Below are 24,680 nucleotides of genomic sequence, written 5' to 3'. Positions count from 1 at the left end.
TCACGTGTGAGTGCAGGAGCAAGTATAGATGTGTCCTTCGACGACAGATGCGTCCTTGATTTTTGAAGTGGGCAGGTAAAGCGCTCAATCTACATCGTTAATGTTCCCAAATTCAAATCAGTTTGTTTTGCAGGCCTTTGCCTTTCAAAGACTATTACATACACTTGATAAATTGCAAATGAAAATAAACCATGTTCCAAACCCTTTTTGAACTATTCTATGCATAAAGCAGTGGGAAAAAAATTGATTTTAATGGCATGCGACCTTTAATAAAAGTATATCCTGGCTAAATTAACATCTTAATTTATCTTGCCACCAAAATATGTCCTTTGACAAACAACCTAAACATCAAAACTTGGCAAACAAAAACAAAAATCTCAGGCAATTTTTTCCCAAAGCCACATGAAAAAATGGTGACAGGCTCATGACGTTGTTTTCTTCTTTTTTTCTTTTTTTTTTTACTATTGATCTCTGCAACGAAAGCTGCTGAAATGTCAAATCCTTTTTAGTAGAAGGTCAGCAGAAAGGTTTTGCCCTTTTACTCTTGTGGTGTTTCTACCCTTCTGCTCAGTGAATGTGATTAAAACGGTGTGTTCTGTGCGTATCACTTTCGAATATAGCAGCTTGACAACATAATGCAAAAAAACCCAAAAATGAGTCCAGTATAGCAAAGGTTGTCAACAATTGGTTGAATGTGAGCACAATTGATCAAACAATGGCACCTCTCTTCTTCGGGTAGTAACAGGAAGCTGGGTGACTGAGCTCTCCCACTTGCACAACCACCAGTGCTTGCATGTACTGTATGTGTGCGCACAAACTGCATGACGCCTCCATGAGCAGAACAGGAAGCGGCGAGGTCTACGCTGTTCTCTCTCCTCCACTCTACCCCGTTGACTGGCTTTAGAGTCCGACAGGCTTTTGAGTGTAAATCCGTTCTGGATTTTGAGGCGGCGCATGTTAGCGTACGTTGCCACTGTGTGAGTGTGACTGCAGAGGGGAGGGGGGGGGAGTAAAGCCGGAGGCCAAACATGGCAAGTGAGGATGCAATAGAGGACCATATGAGGGATCAACCTGCGGATGACCCCGTACCCACTGAGCAGAGTGACACAGATCATTCGGTAGGCAACTTTTCAGCTCAAATCAACATGGCCGCGTCGTTGTCCCTCCAACATTTAACACGGCCCTTCTCTTTTCGACTGCTTCCTCATTCATGTTGTGGAAATCTGAATTACTTGTTCGTCTCGTTTCTCTTCTGCCGGTCACTGATGTTTTGGCCCTTCTGTGGCAGCCGTCTTCCACTTGGGCGTCTTTTTTGTAAAAGTCCAGAGATGAAGTTGTATTGTGTTGAACACGAGTGCGTCACAGCACAAATGGTCCCTTCCTGTCTTTCATGGTGTCACCGCTGAGCTCCCTGCTGGGGTTGGCAACATGGTATACACTCACTGACCTTTGTATTTTAGGTACACCTCCACAATATGGCTACATTTTATGAAGATTATGTTCAGTTTAGATTGACACTTTCAGTTTGTGAGCAACTTCCCATACAGTTTTTGATACAGATGTTTTAATCAAGGGTAAGTAAGTGTTCTTCTTCTGAGAAAGTACCATCAAATATTTTAAGCTTGGAGCTCCGGGTCACTGTCAGTTTTCTCATCAGGGTCAACATCATGTTATCATGCTTCACCCAAAGGATGACTAATAACCACTTTGTAGCCGGTTTCCATTACAGTTTTTCGCAAAAGTAAAAGCCATATTGTACTATTTCGATAAAGTAGAATTTCGACTTGCCGGTGTTTCGCTTCTGAGGCGCAATTTTCGTAATGTCGCAGTTCTGTAGGTGATGCTTGTTATGTTTACGGAAAACAGACGCCCGGAGTTGATGATATTACTTTGAAAACATCTCCCTCCCCTCATCGGGCGGGTTCGGCCATTTGGTGTTGGTGTGTGCGCGCGCGCTTATAACTCGTGTTATGGTGCGGACGGATGGATTTCAACCACGACGTGCGCCGTATGTCGCTCGTTTGCTCGTTGCTAGGGGCAACGGCCATTTCTCATGCAACGATATGGGACATGCGTTGAACGTCGGCATATTGGCTCCATAACTGAATCGCTTTGTGCTTAAAAAGACTTGTTATCCCCTCCGAAGGCACCTCCGACACGAAAGCGAGTGGCCCCGTACTTCCTACTTCCTTTCCTCTGTGACCAGGCAGGGGTCACATGACTACAGGGAATACGCAAAAAATGTTTCCATTACACTTTTGCAAAATACTTCAATTTCGACACGTCTCAAAAACCACCCCATGAGAGCGTAAAAACTTTTTTGCGATGTTTGAGATATTTTTTCGAAAATCATGTGTTTCCGTTACCAGCTTGCTTGCCTTTTGCGCAAAATTGAGGGTAATGGAAACGTACCTTGTGATACGCTTCGTCACACAAACACACACACGAAATGCAAATGATTACAATTTGCCATCACTGTTTGGTGGGGAGATAGTCTTCAGATTCTGCGGGTCCATGTGCAAAACACAAAGAAGGGTTTATGTTTTGGGTTTTCCTGGCCACAAATTAGCCATGTATGTATTTTGCAGTGACATGTTCTTGAAATCTGCACCAGGAGGAGAATAGACGCTCTTGCTGCACCACAAATTTGATATGGCACTGTAAACATGTAAAGATAGTGGAAATTCATACATTAATGATGGCATAAAAGGGTCCAAGTTATGTTTTCAACAGTTTGCTGATGGACAAAATTTTAATTGTTCAATTTGAATACAATTTGCTGTGTGCAGTGCGAAAAGTTATAATGTTAAACCCAGGTTTTATTCACGTTTAGATCTACATTTAACATTTGGAATCTAATTGAACACAAGATGGCTTTTTATAAATGGGGAAGTATGGTGTAAGTGTTTATTAATGTTCAAGTAAAATTTTCCCAGACATTTTGGACAAATTTCCCATTTTAGGGGCGTTATGTATTTGAGGGAATGATGATTAACTCATTTGCTGTCAAAAACTGTCAACTGTACTGTAAACACGTTGTAACAACTAACCTTGGGCCCTGTAGTCGCCGTGGATGGATGTGGGAGATGTTTTTGACACGCTCGACTAAGCAAATATTTATCCACAAAAAATGGCTTCAATGATTCAATCAAAAAAAAAAAGTGGCATAAATGGCATCTATTTGAACTATTGCCATGGTCCCAAAAATGTATTTTTTTATTTTTTTATGCTAGAGCATACAAAAGGCTTTAATGCAGCTTCTGACCTGAAGAGGATGCTTAAAGCAATGGTAGTTATTACAAAAAAACATCCAGCAGGTGGCAGCAGAGTATAAGAGATCAGCCAAGGCCAAGTTGGAAATTTCCCCAGTGTTTTCAACAGGAATGTGAAAAATGATGAAACCTAGCTATATTCTTATGCTGCAAAACGGAAACAGATACAAATATACTTTTTGTTCCCTATCTTTGTTTTAGTGTTTTTATAGCAATAGAACACAATATTCTGTGGGCCTTGCAAAATCAGTCAAAATCCAGTAAAACATCCGGGAGCGACGGGGGTTGCTTCAGTGAAAATGGCTGGGAGTGAATGAGTTAAAAGCAAAAAAATATTTGAATCTGTAGATACTATTGACCCATGCCGCACGGTTCAGAGTGACTAACTGTTTGACTACTACTAATATGCTGTATTTGGATTTTGGTTTTAATGAGGCAGAGCTGGCGCCCCAGTCGGCTTGTAGCTGGATGCACAAAGAAGCATAAGACGTTGTAATCAGACCTACTAAGCTGGATAGATGACTGGCTGGCTGCGTGATGTTGAGAGTAACCCTGAGCCCCCCACCGTGGGGAGGAAACGGAATCAGAAAGTGTGGAGAGTAGCTGGTAAAACTGGTCCCATTTTGTTGAGCTTCTTCGGTTTCTCAAGAAGTTTGGACAAAACACACGTCAAGACTAACAAAATTCCTCAGAATTTTGGTGGGCTGGCAAGTTTTCAAGAAAACCCCACACGAGTAGTGGGATAATATGTCAACTCCACACAGGGAGTTGATTTTTAAATGTGAGGCGGACATGCTAACTACTAGAACCCCGTGCCTGTGCTAGACTCATAATGTGAACTCTAGACTCTTTGAGCCAGCCAGAAGCAGATGAGACCCTGATTAAAATCTGGATTCCTGCTGTAATCGTGTTAGTGTTGATCATAGGAGCACTGATGTTGGCACTCAGCTGTTTACGCACTTAAAGTAAAAGGTAAATGGGCTCCATTTATGTAGCACCCTTCTACTTTCAAAGGTACTCAAAGGGCTTTTAACAATGTTGCCTAATAATACCTCACCCTCATAAACAGACGGGGTTAGAGTAGCTAAAACTTGTTGCAACTGCTAATACAATGTCTTTTTTTTGAGTGGTATGAAAAAAGTAAAATAAGAATTTCACTATATATGAATGTGCTTTTGCCGTGCATATAATAAACATGATTGAATATGACTAGTTTCCTCCAAATAATTACTTGGTAAGTACTCAGCAATGTTATTACTTTTTAATCAGAGCATAATTGTAACATAAGAAAAATATTAAATGTGCAACTTCAGATATTGCCCAACACGTCGTGCCACTTAAAATAATACAGTAATAAATATATATATTTTTTTTTTTAATAATAATAAATTACAGTAATTACACTACAAGAAATGTTTTTGAATAAACTCTTGGGAAACTGCACTAACTGCTCGAGTTTAGTTACTTAAGTTCAAGTTTATTACTGCGTTATTATAATGTTATTACAATGTAATTATTACATTTCTTACTTTATTACTCTTTTTAATCAGAGCATAATTGTCACATAAGCATTGCTCAAAACACTTAACATACAGTACAGTAATAAATCAAATCTTTTTAAAATAATAATAAATTGCGGTAAATTATACCACCAAAAAAATGGTCTTTAATAAACTTTTATGAAACTGCACAATAGGCTCACTTTTGCAAGGTGTTTTCTAGGGGTGTGTCAAAAAATCGATTCTCATAAGAATCGCGATTTTCATTTATTACGACTCAGAATTGATTTTAAATGTCCCAAAATGGATTTTATTAAAATTATTTTATACTGTCTTGCCTTTGTCTGTGTGTGCCTTTATTTGGACCGCTGTTCATGTTGTACCCGGTTTTGCCACTGAGGGGCAGTGTGGTTCCACACGGTCTAATACACTGTTAAGTTGTAGCCACATTAGAGAGTAGAAGGAAAAAGTCACGATCAAGTTATTCCAATAAAAAAAAAAAAATCTTCAGCGCCCAAAAATCGGAATCGAATTGAATCGTGAGACATTCAAAGATTCCCACCCCCCTAGTGTTTTCCCAACCTCAAAGCAGATTTTTTTATAGGCTGAATTGTGGACATTTTTCGATGGACTCTGAGGACAGTGCATCTACACTGCTGGGTTTTTTTTTCATATTGTACAGTCAACATACTGGTATATTGAATGTGAGTCTTTGCCGTAGCTACACAGACTCAGCGCACGTTACCAAAAATAAGAGGCAAACTATTATTATATCTTTGTATCCTTGCATTTCCATTCATACGGACCTTTTGATCCCACCTTCAGACTGATCCAGGTGGACTGTCGGTGCTGCAGCAACTCGGCTTGGACCAGAACTCCGACCTGTCGGACTCCAGTGTGCAGCAGCGCCTAGATGAGTACCGCGAGAGGATCCGCCGGGAGATTCGCAAAGAGCTGAAGATCAAGGAGGGTGCGGAGAATTTACGGCGGGCCACCACCGACAAGAGAAATGCGCAACAGGTGGACTCGCAGCTCCGCAGTTCCAAACGCAAGCTCGAGTGTCTCCAATCGCAGCTGCAGGAGCTCGATGCACTCATTGTGGTCAAGGGCCACAACGACAACGAAGGTACACTTTCTGCTTGGAAAAACAATGAATGAATCAGCATGCTTCAGTTGGTATTGCATAATTCACTGGTACATACACACACTCCAGGCCATATAATGTTATAAGAAAGTGTCCATCCTTTTTTTTCTGCTTATCCTCTATCCTATATTTATCGTCACAGTTTTGTAAGTGGCCGACCTTAGTAATGTTGGATTTTGAAACTATACTATAGGAAATAATCTGTTCTGTTGGCATCCTAAATCTAATATTAACTCATTCACTGCCATTAATTAATAAAAATAAAAGATTATTAAAAATTAGGGGCGACAGGCGATTACATTTTTTTAATTGTAATTAATCGCATGACTTCACTAGTTAACTCATGATTAATCACAAAATCTATGTCTGTTCTAAATGTACAATAAAAAAACTATTGTTAACAAAAGTGAAAAAATGTTAAACTAATAGAAATAGTTTAAATACATTTTTGACGTTTATAGCCGTCAATGGCAATGTATGTATTAAAAAAAGAAAGAAAACATAAAAAATTTGGGGCGTCAGGTAATTAAAATTTGTAATTATAATTAATTGCATGACTTCACTAGTTAACTCACAATTAATCACACTTTTTATATCTGTTCTAAATGTACAATTGATTTTCATACTCTTGTTAACAACTTTTGGACTGGAAGTGTTGAGAAACGGCAAAGAAAGAACAAAACGCATATGAGCTATGCTGAGGTCTCAGGCGATAGGCAGACATCTTGTGAGAGAGATCTCTGTTCCCTTGATTTTGTCGGACAGAAGGCATAGTGATGCTGAAAATGTGTCAGACTTCCATGTTTTGTAACTTTAAAGAGGACGTCAATCCAAACATTTTCTTTACAAAAATGTTGTATAGCCAACACACCTGAGGATCGTTATCAGGCTCCATGCAAGCTTGCTGACACCTGTGTTGCTGTGGAAAACAGGCTGGATAGGGGTACATTGAGAACCACTGGTATACGCGACCGTAGCATTGGGATTGGGATTCGTTTTCAGGCGACAGCAAAATGGCCGCCCCGTGACACAGATAAAAAAACAGGTGGATTTTGCTACTTAGGTCGCAATCCACAAACACAATATTAATCATAATGTTATGTTTAAATTAGCCGGGGTGCTTACATATTGTAAAGAAGATTTTTGGTTGACTTCCCCTGTAAACCTTCAACCAGGTTTCATATATATATATATATATATATATATATAAAAATATAACTATATATATGTTATATATATATTAGTTATACATATATATATATTAGTTATATATATATTATATAGTTATATATATATATATACTTATATATATATATACTTATATATATATATACTTATATATATATATATATATATACTTATATATATATATATATATATATATACTTATATATATATATATATATATAGTTATATATATTAGTTTTATATATATATAGTTATATATATATATATATATATTAGTTATATATATATATAGTTATATATATATATATATATATATATATATATATTAGTTATATATATATATATTAGTTATATATATATATATAGTTATATATATATAGTTATATATATATATATATAGTTATATATATATATATATATATATAGTTATATATATATATATATATATAAAAGTAAAAATAAATACAAAAATAGAATTAAATATCAATCAATAAATAAAAACACTCTGCTCTCACATTTATTTATATAATTTCAGGACGAAATGTTATTTATTGATTGAATTTAATTATATTTATATATTTATGTAATTCTATTTATACATTTATGTTTGTATTTATTTCGACATTTATTTTTATACATTAAAAAATATATATCGTTTTTAATTTGTATTTATTTTACTTTTATTTGTTTTATTTATACATATATGTATTTTTTTGTTATTTTTATTTTCATTTATATATTTTTTTTAATTCAATTTTTGAAAATTATATATTGAATCCGTTTTTGTTTTCATTTATTTATTTTATTTATCTATTCATTTATTTAAAATGTTGGCAGTTTGGGTCCTCCATAAGTGCAGCCCGTCCCCTCAAAGTTCCAGCTTGGCTCAGCAAGACCCTGCTGCTGAGATAGTACTCGGATGTCCCCTGGGGAATTTAATTACCACGGAAATTTTTGTTGGTGGAAAAACGCGCAAACTGATATTTACCAAGGTAAATTGAAAAGTTCTCCAAAAGTTCAGGCGGTGGAAAAGCCCCTAATGACAGCAAGCGCGGCCCAATTAGCTAAGTTGCTAATGTACCTAAATAACACTGCAAGACTTGCGTGAAACTGCTAACTTCAATAGCATTTTGAGCACACATAAAGGGGAAACAAATCCGGATTGTACAAACTTGTAAAGCATGTATGATCAAATTTGAAAGCACTCACCGACAACAAAGTGGGTAATTCCACGTTAGCAGCGCCGCCAAGTGGAAAAACAAAAACACATCCTGACACTTCATTGGCAATCCAGCATGTCCACCTCACGCATGTATATCATGTCCTTTTCATCAAAGTGACTGTCAAAGCTCTTGGGTGGAAAGTTGACGGATAAACGCTCATTTTTGCCCTCCTCGCCGTTGAAGTCCATTAACGCTGCACCGCTACTTTCCTGCCACAGGGGGCGTATTCAGAGAAATAGTCATGTGACGTCCGGATCTCTATTTGTGAATTTTTCAAATTACGAGCGCTCTTGCTAATTGGAGTTAGGTGCGATTTCCAGATACATGATGACCAAGTGAAGTGGGGAAAAAAAGAAGATAGATGAAGAAGTTGATACGCTTCCAGCTAAAAATTGAACTACAGTAGGCCGTCAACACACACCACACACACAGCCTAACCCAAGCCAAGTTTCAAACATCAATCATTATGCCACACCCCTTCATTTAAAGCCACTATATAGTTGTTGTTGTTGTGAGTTTTGGCAAGTCAAGGATCCATTATTTTTATTTATTTTTTGCTTTGTGTCCTTAACCTGCTTACTTCCTCTTATGCTGCAGATGCTGCCACATCTCCAGGTTCGGTCAGTCGCCCGTCTGCCAACCAACATCGCATTGCTGCGTTGGAGCGCCAGCTCAACATTGAATTGAAGGTCAAACAGGGTGCAGAAAACATGATTCCTATTTATGCCAATGGAGCGACCAAGGTATTCATCTGATATTAGATGGACTCTTCTCTGCCAAACGTATTTCTTATGAAAGGTTTTCTAATGACGTGTTTCTTTGCAGGACAAGAAGCTTCTCCAGGCGGCTCAGCAGATGCTGCAGGACAGCAAGACGAAGATCGACATCATCCGCATGCAGATCCGAAAGGCCATGCAGGCCACGGAGCAATCTGAGGACAACCAATGTACGTTTTTCAACTTCACTCATCTTTCCGGTCCCCATTTAAGCGTTCGACCACCTTTCACACTGCATATTTTATGATGCCGGCAGTAATGGATCAATTCTTGCTTCAGGACTTCACAGTGCCCGGTCAAACACACTCACACTTTGATGTACACATTGTCCATTACAGCCCTCGAGCTCCTGGTTAGAATCTTATTGATGTTCCTGCATCCCCTTGATGGTGGCCAACAACTAAGAGCTAGGTCTCATGTAGCAGAGGTTAGAGACAGAGAAGGTTGGCTCGGGATGGACAGCGGGAGTCAGGCTGACTGATACGTCAATGGATGTAACACTGTTTATGCTTTGTCTGTACCAGTAGCGAGCGGTGAGGTTTTACAGTGGTCATGCTGGATTGACACACATGCTGATGCGAGCGCCCGTAAGCAAGAACATTTGGGGGTATTTAACTCATTTACTGCCATAGACGTCAAAAATTCATTTTCATTTTCATTCATAACTATTTCTAGTTTAACATTTTTTCCCACTTTTGGTAACAAAACTGAGATTTTTTTTTTGTACATTTAGAACGGATATAAAATGTGTGATTAATCGTGAGTTAACTAGTGAAGTCATGCGATTAATTAAAAATTGTAATCGCCCGACGCCCCTAATTTGTAATAATTTCTTCACAAAAAAAATTAAATAATTAAAAGTTGTTCTTTTTGAAGAAAGTTATAAAAAAAATAGGGGCATCAGGTGATTAAAATTTGTAATCGTAATTAATCGCTAGTTAACTCACGATTAATCACAAATTTTATTTCTGTTCTAAATGTACAAAAAAAATCTAGGTTTTCATACTCTTGTTAACAAAAATGGGGGAAAAAAATGTTAAACTAATAAAATAGTTCAAAAGAATTTTTGACATCTATAGCTGTCAATGGCAGTGAATGAGTTAATTATTAAAAATCACATGGTTGTTTTTTTTAACTACTATATCAACCCGGTTTCAGCCACTTTTGAGCGAAGCGGGGGAGAGCTGCAAGAGTTTTCAGCACTACGGATAGCACACATAAAAAGTGGATTGATGGAATCTGGAAAAGTCCAGGAGACCCACAAATGCCATATTTTCCAAAAATCAAAGGCATGTGGGAATCAATTGTGTCCAGCACTTTGAAATAAAGTGATTTATCCTGCCCCTCGGCACCTCTTTGCTGGGTTCTCAGGTTGTGGGACCAGAGCAAAAACATGTTCAAATTCCCCTCTCTGTCTTTGCAACTGATGTGCTGTTCTTTTCATTTGACACACACAATAGCCAATGTCAAAGCCTTTGGTTTGCGAGATGTTGAAAAGCACAGTGTGAAAAAACATCAGAAAAAAAGATGCAGGAAAAATAAGACTTTGGGATCCTCTAAAGACCGACAAGCTTGTCACCGCATTGCATTTCATCCACAGCGGCAAAAACTTCTTTTCTGTCAGCGCTGACATCAGAAAAGCCCACAAATCTCTCTGCCACTTCTCCCTCTTTGGTGACGTATCTCCAGACAGTAGAAAGCACTGCATTTATAGCTTATTATGACCGCTCGCCTGTGGTCTGTACTTTTTTCATGGCAAAAATGTAAATGTATGTTTACAAGCCCAATGGTGTTCTTTTTCGAGAGTGCAGCACCCAGAATATTAACTAGAGCAGGGATCAGCAACCTTTACTGTCTAAAAAGCCATTTTAGGTCAAATAAATAACCAAAAAAATCTGTCTGGAGTTGCAAAACCTTTAAACATTGTGATGAACGAAACGTGTTAGTGTTAGTCTAATGTGGGGCCCAGGAGCTAATTCGAGCTGCACTATAACACAGCATACAATACCTTGAGATTCGTTTTTCTTACCTTTCGTCTTCTATTTTTGGCTTTTTATTTTTTTTAAATCACTTAGTTTTTCATACATTTTCAGACTTTTCTACCCATCGGTCAAATTTCTGACATTTTTGGTAATTTTATGGACATATGGCCATTTTCTGCCTCTCTTCTTCCTATTTTATTTTTATTTAATTTTATTAAATTTCTTCTTTTTTTGCTATAAATTTTCTCACGCTGGCCAGTTTATGGACATTTTATTTTACTTTTTTAATGTGTTCTTTTTTACGTTTTATTTTTAAATAAATTTTGACTTTTGGGGCAATTTTGTGTACATTTTATGGTAATTGTTGGGATTCTTTTGTTTATTTGTTTGTGATTTTTTTCTGTTTTGGGGCATTTTATAGTCACTTTTTGAACATTTTCTTTTGTCTTTTTTTTGTATTTATGTTGTAAACATTTTTTAAATGATTTTTCGAACTTTTAGAATTTTTTAAATAGATTATATGGTAATATTCTGCTTTTCCTCCTCTGTTTTGGACATTTTATGATCACTTTTTGGACATTTTTAGGTCTTTTTTTTTTTATACTTTTTCATCTAGCTTCCGTCTCTCTTTTTGTGACAACTTATAAATTTGGACTTTGTCATTTTTTGAATAGTCATTCTTTTTTTTTTTAATCCAATTAATTCATTAAAAAATATTTTCTCAAAAAAAAAACTTTTTTTTAAACCCTTAGATATCCACAGGAAGCCTGAGGAGAGGGACTAAAGAGCCACATGTGGCTCCAGAGCCGCAAGTTGCAGACCCCTGAACTAGAGAAACACTACAGTTGCCAATTATGCATTGATTGTTCACACTACCATCTTGATGGCAAGTAAAAAATTAAATCAAGGGTAGACAGTAGACACACATTCAAATGAAGTGTCTAATTAAAGTATATCAGTTTGGCTAATTTTGTGCTGTGTAAGCATTGCACAGCGTGTTAAAGCCCACTGTGTATCCCAGGTAAACCAGACTTGTGTGGGGTGGAGCTGCGGGTAGAGGAGCTGTGGCATCATTACCGCGTGGAGCACGCTATGGCGGAAGGAGCAAAGAACATGCTGCGACTGCTCGGTGCCGGGAAGGTGCAAGACAAGAAGGCCATGGCGGAGGTCAGACAGTTTACTCAATACTTTCAGTCAGTACTTTGGCTGTAAAACGTTGCTATGTATGCCCCTCAGGCTCAATGTGGTCTGAGCGAATCATCCCAGCGTCTGGACCTGCTCAGATGCTCTCTGGAGCAGCGGCTACAGGAGCTCCCAGAGGACCACCCCAAGGCCTGTCTGATCAAGGAGGAGCTGGCGTTTGCTTCCTCCTCAGCTTTCAGCAGCCGCCAAAGCACACCCTACGTTCACAACCAGTACAGCACCCTGAGTAAACCATCACCTCTCACAGGTAGACCAAGGGCCAATACATCCAGAGGACCAAAAATGCCCAAATAAAACATAATAAATCAAGTGAAAATAAAAACGGATATAAAAAATAAACATAAATGGAAAAAACTGATTCAAAAAATAAAAAAATATGTGGAAATACAATACAAAAAATTTGAATAACATTTCATGATGGATTTCATGCTGACAGGTGTCGGCAGCATGTAATAAATAAGAGCAGAGCATTTTTATTGATCGATTGATATTTAAGTCTATATATTTATTTTTGTATTTCCACATTTATGTATTTTTTTTAGTTTTTGAGTCTTGTTTTTATGTTTTTATTTATTTTTTGCTTTATTTACATATATATATTTTGTTGCTTTTACTTCTATTTATATTTCTACGCTGTATTTGTTTTTATTTTCACTTGTATTTATTTTTTATTTTGCCGTTTTTGGTCCTTACAAGGTAAAATCAAACAAAACATGGCTTTGATGTGTTTGTTGGTTTGACCAAAATTAAAGCCGCAGCAGATGTATTTTTATGTAACTCAGTAATGTTTGTTTGACTTCCATTAGGAGTTGCAATCCCATTTTTATGCTTGAGGATCGTTAAAGTGGTGGAAAAGCATTGTTTACTAAATCCCATTTGGTTTTAAAAACTGACAAATGTGCAGACCATTCAAAAATGTGATTTAAAAATAATAAAATAACATTTAATCATTTTTGTCAATTTGTTTACTCTCCTGTTTGTATATAAAACAATGTTCATGTGTAAATTTGACCTACTTAAAGCTTAAGTATTTATTTTGAATTCCTTTTCTGATAATACTGGAAAACCCTAGAAATATAGTTATTGAGTTTGTAGTGAATAACATTTGTTGCTGTTGGTCAAGCCGTGACGTGTTTCTTCTGTGTGCAGGAACTCTTCAAGTTCATCTTCTGGGATGTGTGGGGCTGCCAGAGGTGGTCCCAGGCAGAAGCAGAGGGACTCCCGTGGTTCTTCCCGCTTACGCTCCCGGAGATGGACGCTCCTTTAAACTGAGCGGCCTCTATAGCCGCAGCAGCAGTAGTATGAGCCTCAAGATCCCGGGCAAGAATGAAGAGCTGTCTTGTACGTATTTTATGAAAATTACAGATATGGGGGAAAAAAATACAGTATGTAATGTTTTCACTTTTCAAATGAACATGGCTCAGATTATGACAGCAACATGCTGATTTACTGCTACACAAAAAATAGAATCTGTATTAACTCATTCACTGCCATTGACGGCTATAAACGTCAAAAATTCATTTGAACTATTTCTATTAGTTTAAGGGTATGAAAACCTAGAATTGTTTTTATTGTAAATTAAGAACAGATATTAAATTTGTGATTAATCGCGAGTTAACTAGTGAAGTCATGCGATTAATTACGATTAAAAACTTTAATCGCCTGATGCCCTGAATTTTTAATAATTTCTTCTTTCTTTTTTTATTCATTCACAGCCATTGATGGGTATAAACGTCAAAAAATTATTTGAACTATTTCTCCTAGTTTACCATTTTTTCCCCCACTATTGTTAACAAAAGTATGAAAACCTAGAATTTTTTTTATTGTACATTTAGAACCGATATAAAATTTGTGATAAATCGTGAGTTAACTAGTTATGCGATTAATTACAATAAAAGAATTTAATTGCCTCTTGCCCCTAATTATTATTATTTATTTTTTATGAATTCATGGCAGTGAATGAGTGAAGTAGATGGCAGAAAAAGCAAGATTATTTATAACTTCCATAAAGCCTGTGGTTAAGATGAATAAAACAATACCTCTGTCTGTGTGCTTATTAAAGTGGAAGTGAGTGCAGTGCTGAAGCTAGAGAACACGGTTGTGGGGCAGACCGCTTGGAGAACATTTGGAGATCAGACGTGGGACCAAAGCTTCACTGTGGAGCTGGAGCGGGTGAGGATGGTCACTTGAATAAATCTCAACTTCTCATAGCTGGCATCATGTTGCTTCTTTTGATTGCCAGCCTGCAAGATTGATTAGTTTGCATTAAGCATTATGCACAGTACATTTCTGCCTGCATTCTATTGATGCAGGAACTTGTATTAACATCCTGTTGTTTTCTTTTGGATTAGTCCAGGGAGTTGGAGATAGCTGTGTACTGGAGAGATTACCGTTCTCTGTGTGCTCTGAAGTACCTGAAGCTGGAGGAGTTTTTGGATAACCAAAGACACAGAGTCAAGCTAGATCTGGAACCGCAGGGGCTGCTGCTGGCAGAGGTAGGAACACATCACAGCCATATGTTCAAAATGAGCCATTTTGTGAAAGGGATCAATGAAATCATATTGACTCCAGAATGAATGATTTAATAAGCATTGGAAATGCTTCACTTTTTTCTTTCAGGTCACCTTTTTCAACCCAGTAATAGAAAGAGGACGAAGACTCCAGAGACAAAAGAATGTTTTTTCAAAACAGCACGGTACGCTTCAGAACTCTACCACTAGGCTTGTGTGCCATGATGCACTGTGTATTTATTTCCAAATGGGAAGTGGGCTGTCAGGTGGGGGCCACATAGGGTGTGGCAGATGGCATTGATGCATTTCCACGCAACATAGAGACAATGATTGCAGCTTTAGGTCCTTGGGAGCTCTGCCAATAGAATTTGTTGTCCATGATACAATGCATAACAGTACCTCAGCAAAGTAAGCAAGCACACATTAAATGGTTGGAAATGTTTTTGCCTAATCATGACTTTTATTACAGTGGTTGGTTAGTATGGAACCGCATATAATACAGTTGCATTTGATACATCAGCATAATCTAATAAAGTCTAAAAGTGGACATCCAATGCTCGAGTGCTTTCCTGCTCACATATTGTGAGACTCTTGTCTCATGTCCAAGCTACAAACTCAATAGTGTGCAGGTGAACTTAACCCAGCTGACTTTCAATGAGAAGTGGAGTACCCTGGAGTGGGTGCCAACCAATCACAGGCTACCATTGTGCCACTTTTAAAATAGGCAACGATTTTCTTGACATATATGTCAGTTTTGGAATCTAGACTTCTTAAATAAACTATATTGTCAGTGCATGATATGCGCACTCATTGATCACAACATTGAACTTGTTTATAACGATATGATGAAATACAAAAACTGTAGCCCTGATTTGGGGAGAAAGGGACATTATAAAGAGACTAGATTACACACAGGTGAACTCTTTTTCATCGTCAGTCATTTAGGTCAACATTTGGCCATTTGGAAATCATCAGTTGGCTGCACTGAGAGAAAAGGGGGTGGAATAATATCACATGCCCGAGTTTTCAGTTCTTTAAAAAACAAAAAAGTTTAAAATATTGTATAAACTTGGTTTCATTTCACAATTGTGTATAGCTGTCAAAAAGTTCAAAGAGTACTCATGCTTTCATAATTGCCATTGTTTGTGTCAGGCAAAGCATTCCTGCGTGCCCGCCAGATGAACGTGGACATCAGCACATGGGTTCGCCTGCTGCGGAATGCCATCCCAAGTGGAAGCAATGCACCTGCATACACACCTGGTTTCTCAAGCAACACACTCACACACAGCGCTGGGTAAGTCAGAAGAGTAAAAGGCCGTCATATAAAATATCTTGCAATTCAGGATTTGAGTACTAAACTATTACCAGGTCGATTTGAATGGAATGGAAACCTTAAAGTTTGTCATTTGTTGTTGTTGTTGTTGTGTTTGCAGAGAAATCTCTGTAGAAAAACTAACTCTGGACACAGAATCTCCGCTCAAAACTGAGGTCAGAGACTTTAACACTGTGGTGAGTGAGTAGAGGTCTTAGAGAAAGCCACCCGTCTTAGCACTATCATGTCGCAGATCTCCGCTCCCGGATCTGAAACGTTTGGCTCGGAAGCTGTGCAGCAATCAGTCTTACAAAGTTGTGAAGAATTAGAGGAAGAACAAAGCCCCAAACCTGGGCACTTCTAATGGGTCTAAATTGGATAGAGGGGATGTTTAATTGGAGTCAGGTCAAATCCCTGACAGTTTCCTGGTGAGGATAAATACGATCAAAAAGAGAGTGGCCATGTAGAAGAGAAAACATGGGAAGTGCTTTTGGGAATGAAAATCCATCAATCCCTTTGAAACAGAGGCCACGCCCGCTCAGCTCTGCTTTAACGCTTCATTTCTCCGTCACACATATCCCCAAAATTTCCGGAAATTTATTTTTAAATTTCCAACCACAAACGGTAATTAAACAGAAAACGGGTCACAGATTTAGATGAGTTTGAGCGGGAAAAGGCTTGTGGCAGATGGCATTTTCATCAGAGGTTGCAGTATTAAGGGATTAATTACAGTGTTTTTGAGATAACTAATTAACGGCTATAGACGTCAAAAATTCATTTGAACTATTTTTATTAGTTTAACATTTTTTTTTCACTTTTGTTAAGAGTATGAAAACTTATTTTTTTTATTGTACATTTAGAACAGATACAAAATTTGTGATTAACCATGCGTTAACTAGTGAAGTAATGCAATTAATTACAATTAAAAAATGTAATCCCCTGACACCCCTAAATTTTAATAATATTTTCTTTTTTAAATCGTGTCAGGTGATTAATTTTTTTCAATTGTAATTAATTGCATGACTTCAATAGTTAACACACGATTAATCACAAATTTTACATCTGTTCTAAATGTACAATAATTTTTTTACAAGTTTTCATGCTCTTGTTAACAAAAGTGGAAAAAAATGTTAAACTAATAAAAATTGTTCAAATTAATTTATGGCAGTGAATGAGTTAATGTTGAGGAAGGATGGGAGGAGATTGGGTGAGGGGAGGAGCCAGCATGTTAGTCTGCAAGTGGATCGGAATAGCATTAAGGGCATGATGAGCATTAGCATGTTTATCAGCCTTGACTTATGCTTGGTGCAGATGTTGTGTCAGCGATGTCTAAATGTTTTCAAATCATAATTTGTTTTATTATTTTGTAGATATTTATTTTAAAAAAGAGCAAGTTAACAAAGCAAAAACTCCTGTTTTGGGTATGCTTGCCCCTCTATTCCACTAGATTAGATCCGCCCCTGTAATGTAAAGCATGAAGAATAATTTCTCCACATTCAGAACCAAAATAAGAGCAATCTGTACTAAAGAAAATCGATCTTCAGGTCGTCATAGCCGAGTGGTAATAAAAATAAAAGGCCCCCAGCGATCATTTGGACACCCTTGTTGAAGAATCCTCATATCCCATGTCTGTCTTTTTACTCATGTGTTTTTTCTCTTTTCTTCCCCTGCTTCACTCTGTGGCGCTCCATAGCAGCAGACGGCACTCATCGAGCCCCCTTCCATGCCGGATGTTCCTGTTCCTGACCCCCCGACCAGATCACAGTCCCGAGACTCCTTGTGCAGGTGCCAAAAGAGCACACATTCTCTATGTCTACACATAAACCATGTGTGCATCCTGTTGCAATATGGCCGACACAGCGTGACACCAGAAACTCATCCCGGCGCACAATGTATTTTTTCTCTTTTTTTTTATTTTTTTTTTAACTTAGTTGGTCATAGTATGAATTACAGCGTACGTTGCCCACAAATGAGAAACACTTTTATTGTATATTTCTTTAAAATAATATGATGTATGTGCCTCCACTAGTCTAAACACGGTATTGCGATTAATATTGTGCCACCCATTTTTATCCAGTCTCAGGGGGGCAGCCATTTTGACCCTTGTCGTCGACTGAAGATTTGCTCAATGCTCAGGTAGCGACCAATCATGGCTAACCTGTTTTCTGATGTTCACAAGATGAGCCGTGATTGGCCGTTAAGCAAATGTGATGTCATTTTCAGTTCACAGCAAGGAGCAAAATGGCCGCCTGAGATGGATAAAAATGGGTGGACTAGTGCGGGCACATACAACATATTATTATTATTATTATTATTATAAAGAACATTTTTGTCTTGATTTCCACTTTAAGATGGAGATGAAGCAATACATCAGTTAATTAATCATGCTTAAGAAATAACTTACTAGTTCTGGCATGGCAAATGTGAAAATTATATTCTTTTTTACACTGGAGAAATTGTGGATATTGCAGACTGCTCAACACTCATCCATGAGTACTTACATTTTCTGAACTCACTAGATGAATGAGGAAACAATCACAATGTTTATAAAGTCAGAATGACAGAAAATGTATAGTACTTATAATGTTGCATGCACTGCATATAATCTGTGTGTAATCTCTCTCTCAGACCAAGCAGAGGGCCTGTTTGCTTGCAGGATTTCAAGCTGATAGCAGTGCTCGGCAGGGGGCACTTTGGCAAGGTATTAACGTGCCATTATTCATATGCTGATTGACACCCTTAAGCTCTTTTCCAAAACATTTAGTCTTGTTTTTTGAAAAATGAAATATTGGATTTAGACAGTGCTGGCCCTTTGTGGTGAAATATATGAAATCATGTAACTAAATGTTGAGTGATCATTTTACCTCCAAAAGATTGTGATAGTATTCTTTTTTTTTTTCTTAATTGAAAGCTTTTGTGGTCTCTCCAGGTGTTGTTATCGGAATACAAGCGGACAGGCGGCCTGTACGCCATCAAAGCCCTGAAGAAAGGAGACATCGTCACGCGGGATGAAGTGGAAAGGTAACGACAAATAATGACCCCTGAACTATAATGTAATTACCGTCACATGTTGACTCTCATCTTCCTCCCTCTCGTCTGTCTTCAGTCTGATGTGCGAGAAGCGCATCTTTGAAACGGTCAACAGCTCGCACCACCCGTTCCTGGTCAACCTGTTTGCGTGTTTCCAGACGCCGGAACACGTGTGCTTCGTCATGGAGTACACTGCGGGAGGGGACCTCATGATGCACATACATGCAGACGTCTTTTCAGAGCCACGTGCTGTGTGAGTTACACTCTGTGGGGCAGTAAATACCAGGGGTGGGAATCTTTGACTGTCTCACGATTCGATTCTGATTTTTGGGTCTGCAATTCGATTCAGTCGATTTTTGATTCAGAACAATTTTTTGATTCAGAACAATTTTTTGATTCAAAATGATTTGATTGACAATGATTTTTGAATCAATTTATAGATGTTGCAAAGTATATCATGATCTACTCCAGTCTGACTCGCTAATGCTAATTAGCGCGCTACTCAAGAACATTTATTCATACAAAAACGCTTCAGGAATGCATATAGAGAAGCATCTTAACATTACTCACCGGCATATGATCTTCCTACGCTGCAAAAAAAAACAACTTTTATTGGCATAACTTGATCGTGACTTTTTCCTTCTACTCTCTAATGTGGGTACAACTTAACAGTGTATCTGAACATGCGGAACACCCTAAGTGGCCAAATCATGTACAACATGAACAGCGCTCCCAATAAAGGCACACACAAACCAGGGCAAGACAGTATAAAATAATTTACATAAAACCGATTTTGGGACATTTAAAGGCGATTCTGAATTGTACTAAATGAGAATCACGATTCATATCACCCCTAGTAAATACCGCCATTCTGTATATTGGAAATACAGTCAAATGAAAGAAGATTTGAAGGGAGACCAGGCAGAAGGAGCAAAGAGGAAATCAACAGAGAATAGTAACAGAGTAACAGTAGTCAAGAGACAATAGCATAACATTGGAGTTGGATTTGACACTGTCATGTTGTTTTCACAGGGCCGGCCTAAGCCAAGACTTTAAATGCGCACCCCTTCATTGACTATTTACATGCACTTAAGTTGAATTTTTAACATTGACTTTAATTTATAAGATAACATTGCACTAGTGTGAATTTCGTCAACGAAACCTAAAAATTATTTCATCAACACACTAAAACTAGACTAGACTAAAACCCTCATTATTAAACAATAGCTGTGACTAAATCAGTACGCATTTTCGTTGACTAATGAAGACGAGATAAAAATGTACCTCACTTAATAAAAACTGGATTAAAATCTATAGACATTTTAGTTCATGAAGAAAAACAAGACGAAAATGTTATGATTTTGTCAAATCTTGCCTCTACTAACCTGTCACCGTGACACAGTCATGTGACGCACAGTGACACACACCCTTTCAAATCTGCAACTAGCGAGTGCAACATGCACAAACACATGGGACAGACAAGAGGTGGATTCACGGTGAAAAGTAAAAAAAAAAGTCAATTATAGTTAATTGTAACATTAATCCAACGGCTATAACATGCCAACAATAATGTTAATCCGACCTATAACTAATGCTAGCTAATTTACTAGCTCATAGCATGGAGACATATTAGCCACTTGTTGATATACTGTAATTGTGTTTCAAGTTGTTTTTCATCAAAATGCTGAATGAAAATTTTATGTGAAATAGTTTTAGATCCCAAATGTTCAACATTTTCTGCTGACAAAAAATATATATATACTGGGGTAAAATAATTGTCCTGACTAAAATGTTGACAGTTTTTGTTGACTAAAACTAGACGCATTAAATTACATTTTTTTGGACTAAAATAAAGACTAAAATGCTGGATTTATAGTCGACTCAAAATGGACTAAATAAAAACGGGATGAGGTTGACTAACTATGATAAAAACTAACAAGCGTGATTGAAACTGAACTAAAACTGAGACTGAATTTAAAAATGGCATATAAAATTAACATTACATCGCACAATTTAAAATATAAAATGCAACCTTTCTTAATTCCATCAGTGTTTTGTTACTCTCAAACAACCAATGTGAGTGACTTGCTCTCACACATAATCTACATCTCTAATTTTATTGGACAAACCAAGTTTACCAATTTCTATACTTCTTTTTTTATTATCTATATATATATATATATATATAAATCCAACAGACATTTTTCTTTTCATTTCAGTACAGTATAATTTGTAGTAATATTAATGAGGCATTGTTTTGAATTTCATTCTATTATGTGTTAGTTGTTCCATGTTCAGGCTTAGTTTTCAAGTTATTGTAAATAATTACTAATAAATATTGTAAATATGCCGCTTCCCGTCTTGAAAGACATTCATTCATCCACACAAGAGTTCATCTGAATTTTACTTAATGATCAAGAAAAAAAAAATGTGTTTCTTGAGATAATGTCAGGTATGTGTTGTTTGAGGTCTGTCTTTGTCCATCATGTCCGACAGGTTCTACTCGGCTTGTGTGGTCTTGGGTCTGCAGTTTCTTCATGACCATAAGATTGTTTATCGGTGAGTCTTGGATCTTCAAAAAAGACAGCGACACGTGTATTTGTTTGATATGAATTTGCTTTTTTTTTTCCTTCTCAGAGATCTGAAGTTGGACAACCTGCTGCTTGATGTAGATGGTTATGCAAAAATAGCAGACTTTGGTCTGTGTAAAGAAGGTGAGTCTTTTAGCATCCATCGCTTACAATACTGTTTTTTTTTTTTTTTACCCTGACCAATTGTTCTTTGCCTATACTAAGGCATGGGTTACGGGGACAGGACCAGCACATTTTGTGGGACCCCGGAGTTTTTGGCCCCAGAAGTGCTGACGGACACCTCATACACACGAGCAGTCGACTGGTGGGGCCTCGGCGTGCTCGTCTATGAGATGTTGGTCGGAGAGGTGAGAGGCAGCTAAAAACACTCGACACCTTTTCAAATCACGCTCTCATTGTGTCTTCCAATAGCAGACTTGTACGAATGTTTGAGCTCATTGTTCACTTTTCATTGCTCCAAGGGGGTTAACGCCATCTTTTTCAGGATACTGGTTTGCTTCGAATTGGCTCACATTTTAATACAGATTCATACAACTAAAAAAAAAAAAAATTAAATTAAGGTCAGCTCTTTTAAATTCTGAAGATACTCTCCACAACATAAGATGCTATATAACCCTTCCGCATCCAGACTGCACGAAATCCACCACCATCTATCTTTTTGACTGCGCCAAATAAAAAGTGAAAAACACGCTGACAGTTCATTGTAAACTGAGGTACACCGAGGTCTCGCATAGCCGAGAATTGTTTGAATTGCGGAGGTTGCACTGCCCTCAATTTCCAAGATGTCAGTGAGATGAAAATGAGCCAGTAATGCACATCCATTCTTTTTCAGTCTCCGTTCCCGGGTGACGATGAAGAGGAGGTTTTTGACAGCATCGTGAATGACGAAGTACGCTACCCGCGCTTCCTCTCCACCGAGGCCATTGGCATTATGAGACGGGTGAGATTTGAACTTCCCAGCTTCTCACTAAGGAAGAATTCATATTGCAACATTATTTTCAGCTATATCAGATAGGCCACGTGCTCGTAATAGCATCCTATACAGATATATCACAAATGCTGCCATTGCAAAGATGATAATAGTTTTGATTGGCATTCTATGGAGCATTCTTTTAACAATATAATATTGTAGTCCCTGAGAAGTTTTTCTAACATGGGGTTCCAGAGAGAGTGCAGAATTGTTTGAGTAGTTATTGTAATGATCTAATTAGAATTATTGGCGCAAAAAGTGCCATTATCATCATCATCATCATCATTATTATTATTGTTGTTATTATAGTTATTATTGTTATTATTATTAAGTGGTGTTCAATACCGCTTTATTTCAGACAGATATCAGTATGAATCCACAATTCACCGATATCACTAATATGTTTTGAGACTTAAAGCAACACTAAGGAACTTTCAGTTTACAGTGATTATGGCGACACCATATGGACAAAAGTGGTATTGTTATGTCTGAAAGAAGACCACATTTCCTATGAGGAAAAGCGCATTGCGTTGTTGTTGTTTTTAGCTCAGTCCAGCGAGTGAAATCTGGGCCAATGTTGATCCTTGACTGTGCTTTCATCCAGGCTAGCTTTTGACGTATGCCATGAAGCAGTCAGTACATTTGTAGTTTTTGTGTGGCAGTGTTCCTACCATCCTCCTCCTCAAAGCTGCTTAGTGCCAGAAAAAATGATACAGACCCTCTCAGGTCATGGCAAAGGTACCATTCAACTAGTTTTAAATCAATGTTTCATCAGAAGAGTTATGAAAATATTTTATTAATGTTAGAAAGTTCCTTAGTGCTACTTTAAAATTTACATTAAACTTATGACCGATAGTTTTAAAGAAAAATATTTTTGTTTATTTCTGGCAAAAGACCAAAGTCACTCCAAGATAGACCACAAACGACTAATTTTGAGTTTAGGTTTCGTTAGTAATAAATTAACCAAAAAGTGCCAATATACACGTGTTGTAGTCTTTGTTTAGAATAAACCGAAGTGCAAAACAATGTAGTTGAACTGTATTATCTACAAAATTCAAAAGCAAGGCCACAGTTCTATTTACAGGGTTTAAAGTACTCGGGCACGGTGCCGGATTTCCGGCGTAAGAGCCACTATCGCAATGACAAATCCTGCGAAGTAATAATATTTGACACCTCTGGCAAGACACCGCCAATGCGGAGAGAAGGCCAACTTCAAAATAACCTTCCCATACCAAGTAAATATGTGAAGCGCAATGCCAAGAATCGCTTTTATTTTGAAGTTTTTCTAGAAAGCGTTTTGCCAGTCGCGGCGCAACGGATGACTTGATTCGTTCTGCGGAACGTGTCTGCCGTTCTTATTGCCGGCATAAACTATTGCAACCAAAGTCAACAAAACAACTTCGTACAGAAATCACGTTCAATCGCCAATTAAGGGCGCTAAACGAAGACGTAATTACGCTGTCTTTGTATTACAAGGTGCCTGTTGCCAGTGTTTAGGGCGTTTACAGTGTTAGCGTGCTAACGGTGCTAGCGGCTGCAGCAAGAGTCATCGGACTACTTTTCAAAGGCAGTCTAACCGACGCGATGATTTGCACACTTTGATGCTGACAGCCGGACACAGTCGCCGTTCCTAGAGATCAGTTTAATAAACCGAGCTCACTTAATGTGCACTTGACGGTCGGCAAAATCACAACCGTGGTTCTGACGTTACTTTGTCTCACAGACCCAAAAATACTCAACTCGGAATTTAATTTCATACAAAGTGCTGTACATGGAGTAAAAATCCATTATGGAATAAAGAGAAGTAAAACAAAAATAACACCAAATAAATTAATAATTATCTTAAGCGGGTAAAGGAATAAGTCAATAAAATAACACAAGTAAGTAAGTAAATAAATTAATAAGAAAATACAGCAGGCACCATAAAACACTGAAAGAAAGATGAGTCTCATGCCAAGTCAAACGCCAAAGAACAAAGAT

General features: G+C 37.6%; 1 protein-coding gene across 9 annotated transcripts in view; it reads left to right on the top strand.

The window, feature by feature from the left end:
• The window catches only part of pkn1b (protein kinase N1b), a 48,804-nt gene that overhangs the window by 22,667 nt on the left and 1,457 nt on the right, over window positions 1-24,680 (top strand). For 4 of the 9 annotated variants that reach the window (XM_086068013.1, XM_086068004.1, XM_086067995.1 and 1 more), the window contains 19 exons: window positions 5,597-5,897; window positions 8,924-9,069; window positions 9,152-9,272; window positions 12,106-12,251; window positions 12,321-12,534; window positions 13,437-13,628; window positions 14,350-14,459; window positions 14,639-14,782; window positions 14,907-14,982; window positions 15,950-16,091; window positions 16,231-16,306; window positions 17,803-17,894; window positions 18,738-18,810; window positions 19,039-19,130; window positions 19,216-19,392; window positions 21,636-21,698; window positions 21,777-21,853; window positions 21,935-22,077; window positions 22,563-22,670. In XM_086068013.1, the coding sequence (XP_085924139.1) occupies window positions 5,597-5,897; window positions 8,924-9,069; window positions 9,152-9,272; window positions 12,106-12,251; window positions 12,321-12,534; window positions 13,437-13,628; window positions 14,350-14,459; window positions 14,639-14,782; window positions 14,907-14,982; window positions 15,950-16,091; window positions 16,231-16,306; window positions 17,803-17,894; window positions 18,738-18,810; window positions 19,039-19,130; window positions 19,216-19,392; window positions 21,636-21,698; window positions 21,777-21,853; window positions 21,935-22,077; window positions 22,563-22,670 (2,493 nt within the window). Of the gene's footprint in view, window positions 1-844; window positions 1,119-5,596; window positions 5,898-8,923; window positions 9,070-9,151; window positions 9,273-11,836; window positions 11,971-12,105; window positions 12,252-12,320; window positions 12,535-13,436; window positions 13,629-14,349; window positions 14,460-14,638; window positions 14,783-14,906; window positions 14,983-15,949; window positions 16,092-16,230; window positions 16,307-17,802; window positions 17,895-18,737; window positions 18,811-19,038; window positions 19,131-19,215; window positions 19,393-21,635; window positions 21,699-21,776; window positions 21,854-21,934; window positions 22,078-22,562; window positions 22,671-24,680 lie in introns of those variants that run through there. The other 5 variants (XM_086067968.1, XM_086067986.1, XM_086067962.1 and 2 more) reach the window with 5 other exon arrangements.

The sequence above is a fragment of the Leptonotus elevatus genome, chromosome 1, assembly GCF_054856555.1.
Source record: "Leptonotus elevatus isolate MCC_2025b chromosome 1, RoL_Lele_1.0, whole genome shotgun sequence".
Classification (NCBI taxonomy): Eukaryota; Metazoa; Chordata; class Actinopteri; order Syngnathiformes; family Syngnathidae; genus Leptonotus; species Leptonotus elevatus.
Note: the sequence above shows the minus strand (reverse complement) of the source record. Positions and strands in the feature narration are given on the sequence as shown.